Here is an 11,841-nt window from a genome sequence, read left to right on the forward strand (position 1 = left end):
TGTGTGTGTGTGTGTGTGTGTGTGTGTGTGTGTGTGTGTGTAAATGGGGAATAGCTAGTTTTAAGTACCTTCCTTATGTCTACGGTAGCTGGGCCGTGACTTTCATTTCACAGCTTCATCTTCTCCCCTGGAAGCTCGCTAATTCTTTGCAAAGAGAGCAGGTACCCGAAACAGTTGGTGAAAGGAAGAACTGCGTTAGGAAGTGGGGTTAGCAGGGAAAGCGGGGGAGGTGGGGAGGTGGCAGGACTGAGAAAAGAAGAGGCGGGGAACTTGGGGTGCAACCCCGAACGTCCCCAATTACTTCCTCCGGCTGTCTCCTGGGGCACCCTTAAGAGTTATTTAGTTTCTTTTTTTCTCCAGGGGTTATCAGATCCATCTGATCATTCTCGCTAATCAGATTGGAGAGTTGTGCGGGATTTAACACGGCAGCCGATTCGTTCTCTTTGAAACCCAGCGGGCTCTCCGAAAAGGCGGACAGGAAGAACAAAACCCCACTCTCCAAATCTTTAAAGAGTTTGACTTTCTGCGTTGCTTGGCCCTAGGACCAATTTTCACTTCTGCTATTCCAGGGAAAGGGGGGAGGGGTTGGGGAAATAGACTCCTATGAGTGATAGTCTTTCCCAGAGGGAGTAAGATGGAATAGCTACTGAGGAGGAAATGCAGTGGAGACCAAAGCTGGGGATGGGGAGAGAGCCTAATTGCTCCCTCCCTTCCACATACTTGGACACATCTCCATTATATACACACCCACACAACCACAATAGCTCCCTTATATTAGAGAAGCACACACAACAGAACGTGGAACCTCTTATTTCAAAGACTTAAGAGAACATTTTTTTCTCCAGTCATAGAGATTTGTTTCCAGACTCGAAGTTTGAGTGGGTGTGCAATAGGAAGCATGGGGTGATAATGAGCTCCTAGCAGAACTTAGCCTTACAAATTATTTCGGAAACTTCCTTGAACTATCCAAAGAGGGGGGCGGAGAGTGAGAATGGTATTTTTTAAAAAAATATGTTGCAATGGTTTGGGAGTAAAAAAAAAATCAAAAACAAAAACCAAACATCTCAGTACTTGCCTCAAGGTAGTTACAGATCACGGGCCTTTGTGAACGTGGCCCATGAATGAAGAAGAGTTCAAGAGTTTCCCTAGAATCAGATGTGGACCACTCCTCACTTCTGGTCCCCATGCAGTCTGTCCCCTCTGGCTTCGCAAGCTCTCCTGCTAGGGGGCGGCAAGTGCTAACTTCGCGACTTGGCCAATAATTAATATTCACCGCCTGGATAGTTGCTGTAATTCGAGCCTTCTGCGGAAGAAGTAGAAGCCGGGAGAGTGCCAGTGGGTATAGAGTCCTTCGCACCTCTCAGGGCTCATTAGTCATTCACCGCCCTTCCTCCTCAGTAGCAACAGGTCCCTTTCTAGAGGGCGAACGCTGCAGCTCTGACCCCGGGTGGGCCTAACCCTTGATGCGGGGGTGGAAGGTAAAGTGAGGGTAAAGGGTACTGGTGTCTTCATTTCTAGGGTTAAGTCTGGAGCTGGACTGGCGTTGGAGCCGTCCCCACACTGCAGGAAATTCTGGGATAGAAGAGGCATCCAGAACGCTACGAGATGAGACGGGAAGAGAAGGGAAGGACCCAGAGTCAATGGGCTAGGTCCCAGCCTCCAGCTCTCAGCTGAGAATTCTGACCAGGCCCCTCCTGCAATTTCAGCTAACCTCCCGCCAACTCTCACTGACTGCTGTCTTTGGGGGTTTAGTCAGACTGGACTTGAGCCTGAGAGGGAAGGTTGGCGGCAGGCTCTGAGAGGAGAGAAGCAGGTGGATGGGGAAGTAGAGGATGAGAGCACTGGAGATAGGAATGAAGCAGGCTATAGAACTTCTAGTATTGTTACGAAAAAAGTAATGTCTGCCCCTCCACCGAATGTTCAGCCCGACAAGCAAATAGGGGCATATTGAGGCTAGGCAGGGGGAAAAAAAGATGAGTTTCAGTTCAGTTTTTCTTGGGTTAAAGTAGACCTCCATTGGTAAGCTCCACCTTCCTTTGAGTGAGGTAGGCTGTACTTGAACCAAACTTAGCAAGGCATAAAAGTGTGTCAATACTCCCTTCTGCCTCGACTACCCTCACTTCTTTCTTTTCCCCTACCGCCTTCCTCCTAGCCCACAGGAGCTGGTGGTACAGTGGGTAGAGTTCTGGGCCTAGAGTCAAGAAGCTTCCAGTTCAAATTCAGCCTAACACAATTATGTGCGATGTGAACCTGGGCAAGTCACTTAACCTTTGTATGCCTCTGTTTCCTAAACTGTAAAATAGGGATAATAATAGCACCTACCTCGCAGGGTTGTTGAAAGAATCAACTAAGTTATCTGTAAAAAGCACTTAGCAGAGTGCATGGTACCTAGTAGATTCTATTTAAATGTTTATTCCCTTTCTTCCAGAAGCAACTGTGGGAATCAGGAATCAAAGCTCTTGTACTTAGTCCAAATGGTATGAGCGAATTAAACTCAGGTACTGAGTGCAGGTTCAGAGTCGAACTTCGGCCTTTGAACCAGCCTTTTCAGTCCGTTCTAATGCAAATCCATGCTGAGTTTAGCCTGCTCTGCCCGCATCAGGACTTAGAGGCTTAGGGAACGCGAGAGCCGTAAAACACTCTTTGAGATCCAGAGAAGATAGGTATTTCCCCAAGGTAGCTTTGCCCTCCGTCCCAGAGAAAGAGGTGGGATCAAGTCACAACCTCTTTCAGCCCATCTTTCTTTCCTCCATTTCTGCCCCCACTCCAACTCGTCTCCTTTCCTTCACTCCCCCCCCCAGTTATCCCCCCCATCTCCCCCAAGTTGCGTCTTGAATTGGTACAACCATTTCTCCGGTAACTTCTGGCCTGGGCATGACTTACTACCCTTCGCTTCTGGCATGAAACCTCCCCATACAGGAAAATTTCTGGGAGAGGGAAGCATTCTATTTACCCCGTTGTCCTCAGGACCGTGAAGTCTATCAATTTCTACCCTCGTAGCCCTCCCCCCACCCCTCGCCAATTTTTCACCCCAGAACAACCGGAGACAGTGGCCAGTCTTATGTTAGAAACTATATCTTAAGTTAAAAAAAAAGCCAACACCACCAAAATCCAAACTTGTTAAACTACTTAAAACACTCTCCTCCCCCAAACCTAAGCAGTGAGATTTTCTGAAAAGGTTCTAAGGGATTTCTAAGAAAGTTTTAAACCAACAACAAGGGGAAACGCCGCCTTGATGTAAGTCACCCAGCCTGAGGGCAATTAAAATAAATGCCTGAGCTACTTGGCGATGGGCACCAAGTGACCCCCTTGGAATGAGAACTGCAGGAACCCAGCTAGAAAAGCTAGAGGAAGGTGTGTGTGTGTGTCTCTGTGTGTGTGTGTGTGTGTGTGTGTGTGGTGTGTGTGAGTGAGTTAGGAGAGTAGAAATTGTAGTTTTGTGTCTTGGGAAAGTGTTTCCTCCCCCACCCCAACCAGCACTCAGTTGACCTTTCACACACATTTGCCAGGCAGGCTGAATGAGACGGTTCGAAACCGGTTCTTTGTTCATCTTCTAGTCACAGCTATGACAGCAGGGAAGGCAAAAGGAATCCTTGTGTTGGGCTGGGCCCCCGGGCCTAAGTGCACACTTCTCTGGGCTCAGCTTTTTCCCTCTCCTTGCCACCTGCAGGTACCCTTTCCTTGGTCGCCTCAGCAAGTATGATTCCTGGCCGAGGTGTATTCTACCTGAATAGAAATCCTGTGGCTTCTTTTAAAGCTTTGTTCTAATTAGAGTCAGCAGTAGAAAGAGCCCAAGTGATTTTATCTGTCGTGGGAAAGAAAACCAAAAACAAAATCCTCAACACTCACCCCATCAAAACCACTAATCACCCATCTCCCTTTCAAAAAAGGAGGGGGGGTATGTGTTCAATGCCAAATGTAAAGGGAAAATGAACAAAGGGTGGGGCTTGGGGGAATTAAGAAGGGATCTGGGCAGCAAGGGACATGCATACTAAATGGCTATGTACACCTTTGTGATTTATCAATGTTGTATCTCTGCAAGAAGACTGGGTCCAGAAAGACTCAAATGAAACATCATGGCTATATCTAATAACTCTTATCTATGTAGCACTTTAAAATTTGCAAGGCAGTCGGTAATCCTTTCCTCCCAATCACCCCGGGAAGGTAATAGAGGTTACTAGTATTCTCATTTCTTGAGGTTCTGAAAGGTCTCTTGTCCGTGGTCGCACAGTTAATGACCGATGTTAAAATCAAACATCTCTTGTCCTCTATTATCTTCTCCAAGTTATGTACCTGTTAAGACATTTTTTGGGCCTCACTTTCTTTCTATGAAAAATGAGCGAATGGTTTAGATCTCCAACCAACGTCTTTTCCATCTCTTAAAAATTTTGTTTTAATCATCTGTGATCTCTAATCTGAGGCTGAAGCCGAGGGATCAGCCTGAGGCAAACACCCTAGAGTTCTCACAGTCACCTGGGAGGGGTGAGAGTTTAATAAACCTCACAACCAATCTTCTGGCATCCTGGGCTTATGCAGGCAGGGTGATAACCAACTTTGCGGATTCTTTTTTCCTAAGGCTGAGGTCCAGGTAAGAGTCTTAAGTTTATAACTTTATCTTGGTCCCTTTGTAATAGCACCCATTTTACCAGTTTCCCCATTCCTACGAAGTACAGAAAGTCTCTTTAGTCCCAATGCTGAGAGGAAGAGGGTGCGGGAATGAATGAGAAGCAGCATAGACTCAACGCACGCACGCAGGAGCACACACACACACACACACACACACACGCACGCACGCACTCCTGCCTCGGCTCCCCAACTATGTCTGACCGGGAAATCGAGTTGAGGCTGTTGGGAAAAGCTGGAGCTGATGGTAAGATTACCACAGCTATAAATCCATCACTTCCCAGGACAGGTTTGCAAGGCTCTGGAACTGGAGCTGGTGGAGCGAATTCCTGGGCAAGCGCGCATGCGTCGGCAGGTAGCAACTCAGCTCTTTATGACCAGGTGAGATGTTCGTGTGCAGGTAAAAAAGGATTTGCCTAAGCGATCCCAGGGAGCGGCCCGGCGGATCCCTCCAGTCCATGACCGGCAGGGACCCTGTCGCCCGGAGCGCGGAGCCAAGATGTCCTTACTTGCCAAAATGGGGGACTGGCAGGTAGGGGGGGGTTTCCCCTTTTATTGGGCCGAGGTGGGCGGGTGTGGAGAGAGGGAGGGAGAAGGGAAGGGGGGGGTTGAGAGTCAGTGGAGGAAACGATCTGGCCCTGGGCAGGGGAGTCGGAGGCGAGCCGCGCCCCGCAGCGCTAAGGAGCGCTCCTTGCGGGAGAGGAAAACAGACCGCTGGCTGTAGGGTTAATGGGAATGGGAGCTGGTGGAGGTCAGTCTCAGAGTCTTACTAGGTTCACTGGACAAACTCAACAGGTGAGCAAAGTGGGAAATCTCGGTAAGGCGTTGGTTTTCTCTCCCCCTGCCCCTCCCCGCCCCTAGTCTTACCCCCCCCACCCCCTCGCGCCTCCAAATAAATAGAAACCCAGGTGAATGACTAATCCGATTCAGGACCGGGGAGAGGCACGTCAGGGAAGGGGGCGAGTGTGCCATAAGTGTCAGGGCCGAGATGGCTTCGGGTTGTATGTGGGGTTTTTTTTTGGGGGGGGGGCTAGTTCCACTTTCTTTACGTCCCACTTCGAGTAAGGGTTTGGTGCACCTGCACCGCTTCCCTACCTGCATTAACCCAGTTTCTAAGCCCAGGAAGAGATTGGGAAGGGAGGAAAGGAGAGGTTTCGGAGGTTCGGTTGCTCTGGAAGGCGTTTTAATTTGGATGCGCTTTGAGGAGTTTGCAGAGATGTTGATTACTGACTGCCAACTTGGAGAAGCTAGCTTTCTCCAGAGGCCCGCCGACTTGGACTACCTTGAGGAAGCTGTGTGGCCTTGCTGAGGGAATTTAAGGCATAAGAAATTACATTTTCCCTTTCAGAAGGTACCCAAAAGTGTCATTCCAGGCCTCATTACTTCAGTGTTAGTTAGTTAAGCTAGGTAAGCTAGTTAAACCAGCGAATTTTCGCTCAAACTCTGACTGGCAGCCCCTGGGCGCCTTTCTTCCGTGGTATTGCCCTTGCTTTCCCACCTTCTGGCCTGTTCACTTCTGTAGGGACTAGGTAGGTTGGGGGAGAGGGGGAGTAGCGGCTCATCAGGCCCTGAACCATAATCTTGAGCCGCTGGGGCCCTCATTTAGCCCTGGCTGAGTAAGGCCTGTTTATAAGGAAGACTCTGCATGCCCATATGACTGTGAGGTTCCAATAGAATGTTCTGATCTTCGGAAATAAAAGTGAAGCCGTTCTCCAGGAAATATTTCTTCACCGTAGTTAGAAGTTAGAGCATTTATTTCTTTTCCAGGAGAAAAGTTTATGGAGATTTTTTCTTCCTTCTTTGTCTTCAGTCTTAGAGTCAGGGTTTCCTTTTCTCCTTCCCTTCTCAGCTTTGTTTTAAAATGTTAATTTCAAGATAACTTCCTTTTCCCTTTCTTTTGTTGGTATTGCACTTTCCAGGCTTTTGTGCTTTAAGTTCCATTTAATTTCAGTCCATTCATGCATCTCCTGAGAGGTGAGGTAAGAGTAACTTAGGGGTTCTGGCATGAAACACGTACACCTAACACCAAAGTAATAGAAGTCCACATGAAACTATCCACTCCCTAAAGATGAACTCAGGTCAGAGTCAATTACTTCAAGACCACATGGTTGTATCCTCAGAAACTTTTGGAGAACTTGCAAGTCATACCAGGTATTCCCTCGACAGGTAGATTATTATTTTTCCCATTTATATGTGGCGAAGGGAGTTTTAGAATTAGTGTGTGGTGAACAGGAGTTGGAAAGTCCATAATTGTCTGAGGGAGCACCAACCCCCTACTCCCCTTCACTGACTACTTAAGGACGGTTTGTTTTGAAGTGGTGGGCCAGATTGTACTTTTAAAGGGAAGGCGAGGTCGTAGAGGAAGAGAGACTATAATTCACCGGAGGCTAAGTAGCGAGCTGTGTGTGAGTCTAGCCTTCGATAAAAAGCATGTGGCCTACATATTAAGATAGCAGTATGGACTTCACTCCCAAAGTCTCAGTCGATTCAACAGGATCAGGTTGGCCCACCCCCTTTCTATCTCACCCCCCCACCACCCCCAGCCCCGCAAAGATGAGTCTTTCCCTGGATCTCTCTAGAGAGATACAACCCGACTGGCCGGTGGCAGTCCCGTCAGATATGGTAATGGAGATCGCTTTCCCTCCCTGGATCTGCTCTCTGGCTCCCCACAGAAGGCTCCCTCCACGCCCGTTAGAACCCCTCAGAGCCTGGCGGCGCAATCCTGGTAGCTAGCTGTAGCGGTGCATTCACATGCAATGAAGCAAGCTGTCATGGTAATGATGTTCATACTAATCTGGTCCCGACTGGCTCCACTGGATGGCTCTGGCTCGAGATAGTGCTTTAATAAAAGGGGTGCACCCCCACATCTCTTTTTGCATAAATGACAGGCCTTGATCTGCACCTCAATTGCAACCTCAATAGGAATAGAACAACAGTTTACACGCTTTGGGATTATTCAGAGCCGAGTGGTGCCAGGGGACCTGGAAGGGTGGAGAAGGCAAAGAAGTTGAAAGGACAAGTAGGGGTGAAGGAAGAATTGATGGAAATTTCTCTTTCCTCCATTTGAAGAAAAGGAACCCCCTAACATATACAGGGGCTCTAGGCAATACACAGATCTATCATGACTATAATGCTGCAAGTATTTATCTGTTATATGCATACAAAATATGTTAATTGGCTGAGCACAGCATTACATATGATTTTTTGATTGACCACAGTACAGGGTCTCCAAATGTCTTTCCTGGAAAACTGAATTTAATATAATCAAAAGAGAGCCTGGGGTCTATTCTTGTTGAACCAAAGGAGGTGGACTGAAAGTTGCTGTTTTATGGTGAATTCAGATGGAGAGAAATAGGGACACAGAAAGAAGGGAGTTAAGGAATACTGAGTCACATTCAAAGTAGTGCTCTCCTCCCTCACCTTCTTCAAGAGTGAAAAGACCAGCATTTCTAGTATGGCCTTGCTCCAGATTTTAGCTCCTACCTGGTCCAGGGAATATACTCTTCTGATCAACTTGATTACTTCTCCCTTTGCCCTCTTCCACCTGTTTAGTAACAACTGTGTAATGGCCCCCAACTCTCCCATACACACACACATCCACAGGAATATGAACAAGAGAACCCACACACAATGATAACTGCCAACAGCCAGTGTGTCTTGTGGAAAGAACGTGCCCCCAAGTAAAGTCAAAGACTTGTTGTGGCAAAAGACAGATGACCTTGCAGATGAGTTTCCTTAACCTCACCTTGCAGTGAGGTTAAGGAAAAAATGAGAGCAAAGAGAACTGCAAGGAAGTAGGGAGAGAAGAAGAGGGAGAGGATTGGAAGGAAAGCAGAGGAGAAAGGAGAAACAAAATAATAGACAAAAAATGGAGAAACTTTGTTTAAAGACAAATGTGAAAGCACAGTCCAGGAAATTCATATGTCTAAAGATCATGTCAGTATTTTTAACATAGCCAAAGCATATTAAAGTACTGAATAGAGCATGGAGTTAACCTTCTAGACCTGGAGAGCCCTGGATAACCAACTACCAAGCCTTTTTCGGGTTCCCACCATCAGCCAGGACACTGTGTTGTGAGTCAGCCTCGGTAACATCACCAAATCATAGAGGAGCCTTCCTTGCTTTAATTAAAAAAAGAGAATCTTGGGAAAACTGGAGCATATTAGCTCGGTGAAGGGTTGGTTTCCAGTCATTTATTTTGATGTATACCTAATAATGTATACATACATCTGTACATAGATGCCTTTGTGTCTTACAATGGTGCTGTAGCACTACTAAGATGATTATGTGCATATCATCATGAGTTACGTTTTAAAGAAATCTCTCACACCACAACCCCAGGGCCTGAAGGAGTTCAATTGTCAGTCGATCATAACTTCATACTAACTCTGGGAGGAATAAATGGGAGTTGGGGAGAGAAAAGAATTTCTGCAGGAAAATCAATTTTCCTTTGAATCTTGCATAAGGTTTTAAACATTTATTTTACACACAGTGGAATTAGGCGGCAGTAAAACACATCTGAACTGTTTTCAAAAAAACCTCCATCAACCTAGAAGAAAATTACACACGTACACACAAGCTAGCAAGCAAGCACGCACACACACACACACCACCACCACCACCACCACCACCACTACCACCATCACCAAAAAGCAACAATAAAATGGGAGGGAGAAAGCCCTGGTACTTAAAGTAGTCCCTTCCTGGAATGAATGAGATTGTGTGTAAGACAAAAAACAAAGCTGGGTTATTTTCCTTGAATTGCTACGGGAGCAGTTTTTAGTGCTTAAAAAAATATGGAAGAGGACGAGGAGGGTAACTTCTCTTGGTTATGAAGGGTAGAAACGTTGGCCACTAGCTATGTGCCAGGGAACAATAATAGTGACTTTCGGTTCACCCATCTCTTTTAAGCTTTTCCCTGGAAATCACTGTGTAAGTGTGTGCATGCGTACGTGTGTGTGTCCGTGTGTGTGTGTGTGTGTGTGTGTGTGTGTGTGTGTGTGTAATCTTGGGTCTGGGGGATTAGGGGAGTTAGGGGGAGGGTGGAGGCAGTGCAAAGTCAATTGGCAAAAGGAACAGCAGCGAAGATTTTCCATTCCCTCCAAAGCAACCCAGAGCTTTGGGAGGAAGCTTCCCGCTTTGTGAGTCCTATATACCTGTGTCCATTGCTGCAGGTTCTTGTGCTGGAGAGCAATTGGACTATTGTTGATATGCTAATGAGGCGATTAGGCTGTTGGTAAAGAGCTGGAAAAGGGAAAAGTTTCTACCATTAGAGGGAGATCTCCGAGCGCACACAGGAGCTCTCTCCCCACACGCCTCCTCCTCCCTTCCACCACCAGCCTGAACTCTGTGCTTTCCCAGAGAGTGGCTCCACTTTGGTGCAAGGCAGAGAGAAACAAATTTGCTCACGCCAATCCATGAAAATGCTTTGGAAACTTACGGATAATATCAAATACGAAGACTGTGAGGTAAGCTCTTTGCTGGTCTGGGCAAGTCCAGGGGCACCATGGGCTGTCACTGGGACCTTGTCTCATGCATCGATCTGTGAATTTCGTGTAGGACAAATTTCTACCTCTCCGCCAACCCAAGCAACCCGAGGGAGTGACATTGGGTTAGGGAGCGCCCATCCGGAACTTGGGAAAGTGGGATAGTTTTTCCCCTTATTTCTTTTCCCTTCTTTATCTCTTTAGTCTCTTTTTAATTTAAAATTTTGGAGATATAGTAAGAAAGTGAGCAAAGAGATCTGCGGGGATTTTTGAAGCATGTGCTATCAGTGGTGTGCCTTATCCGAACTCATGGAGGTCCTGAAAGTCAGTAGAAAAAGAAAGGGAAGATAAGGTTCTCTCTGTGCCAGCGCTTTCTTCAGCCTTAGCCCAAATATTTACTGATGTGCAGGGTAGTTTAAAAGAGTCTTCTGGTGAAGAAACTGATTAGGGGAGTATGGAGGTGTGGGGGGCGGAATGGAATACAAAACATTAGTCGAGTAATTAGCTGGCATCTAATGAGCAGCTGAAATCAGGTATAATATGCGATGTTTTCATCCCGGCGCCTTATTCCTGCAGTAGCTGGGTTTTGCTTCAGGGTCAGTAGATCAAGAATTTAGGAAAATCCACTCAGCCTCAGAGAGAAAAGAACTTAAGTTTCGGCAACTGTGAGACAGGGGAAGCTTGGGGGTGCGTCCACCTGGTGTTTCTAGCTCGCCTCGATCTCCACCTTCTGCCCCTCGTCCTGAGATGGAGCGGGGCGATGAGACACTATGATAGATCGTGGGACCAGCCTTGCGACAGGGATAACGTGGAGACAATGAAAACACCGGGCGTCTCTGGAGCCGGGTGCCCCACTGCCACCGCCAGGGAGTGAGCAGTGCATTAGGGTCTCCCTTCCCCCCAACCCCCTTCTCTTGGGCACAATCTCAGCTTTTATTGTGGTATACCTTGTGGGTCCGGGCGTCTTTAAGTCATTCATTTGAGATTCTTATTTGAGGTTTCTATCGCCATTCACTTTCGGTGCCTTCCATTACCCCAAAGAAAGAGAACGGATGAATCACCCAGAACGGCGGATTACCTAAATAAATAAGTTGGAGTCCTAGCTTTTATATGTTTTTGTCATTTGATTCTGAAAGTGTCAGGAAAGGAGTGTTTGCGTGCGGAGCAACAATATCTTGTCTTCACTTGAAATCAGAAACCAGGTTTATCCGAACGACAGTCGCCCTCCCTCCCCCTCGCCTTTTTCTTTTCTGAAGACTATTTTAGTTCTTGTTTCTAGAAATCTTTTCTAGATTTCTCAAACATACCCAACCCCCCCCCCCCCCCCAGCTGATGGGTGCTTTTGGGATCCAGATGAGGACATATGTGTACGTGTGAGCACCAAAAAGGGGAGGAGAAGAGGGTCAAGTTGGCTTTGTTACAGTGGCCAGAATGAATGGACTATTTGCTCTCTTTAGTGTGAAACAGACCAGGAAAATGGAAAATAATAATTGACTACAATTCCAAATCCCTAGGACGGGGGCATTGGGACTCCTCCTAACAGGGGATGAACTCCAATGGAAGTCTCAGTACCTCTAAGCTTCATGGGGGAATCGGACACCAAGCCGCTTCCATGAGGCGTTTGGGAATTGAGTGGGGATATGAAAGAATGTTGGGGCATTGTGAATGAGAATGTTGGAACATTCATTGGGAATGTGATTATGCTCTGTGTGTGTGTGTGTGTGTGTGTGTG

The 11,841-nt window shown here is 47.1% G+C and overlaps 1 protein-coding gene across 4 annotated transcripts in view; it reads left to right on the top strand.

Moving 5' to 3' along the window:
* The first annotated feature begins 4,807 nt into the window (after positions 1 to 4,807).
* TFAP2A (transcription factor AP-2 alpha) overlaps positions 4,808 to 11,841 on the top strand; it is a 23,633-nt gene continuing 16,599 nt past the window's right edge. The window contains exon 1 of one of the 4 annotated variants that reach the window (XM_027836498.1): positions 4,808 to 5,004. In XM_027836498.1, coding sequence (XP_027692299.1) covers positions 4,819 to 5,004 — 186 coding nt within the window. In that variant the 5' untranslated portion in view covers positions 4,808 to 4,818. The other 3 variants (XM_027836805.1, XM_027836621.1, XM_027836682.1) reach the window with 3 other exon arrangements.

This window comes from Vombatus ursinus, unplaced genomic scaffold (assembly GCF_900497805.2).
Source record: "Vombatus ursinus unplaced genomic scaffold, bare-nosed wombat genome assembly UNPS02000577.1, whole genome shotgun sequence".
Lineage (NCBI taxonomy): Eukaryota > Metazoa > Chordata > Mammalia > Diprotodontia > Vombatidae > Vombatus > Vombatus ursinus.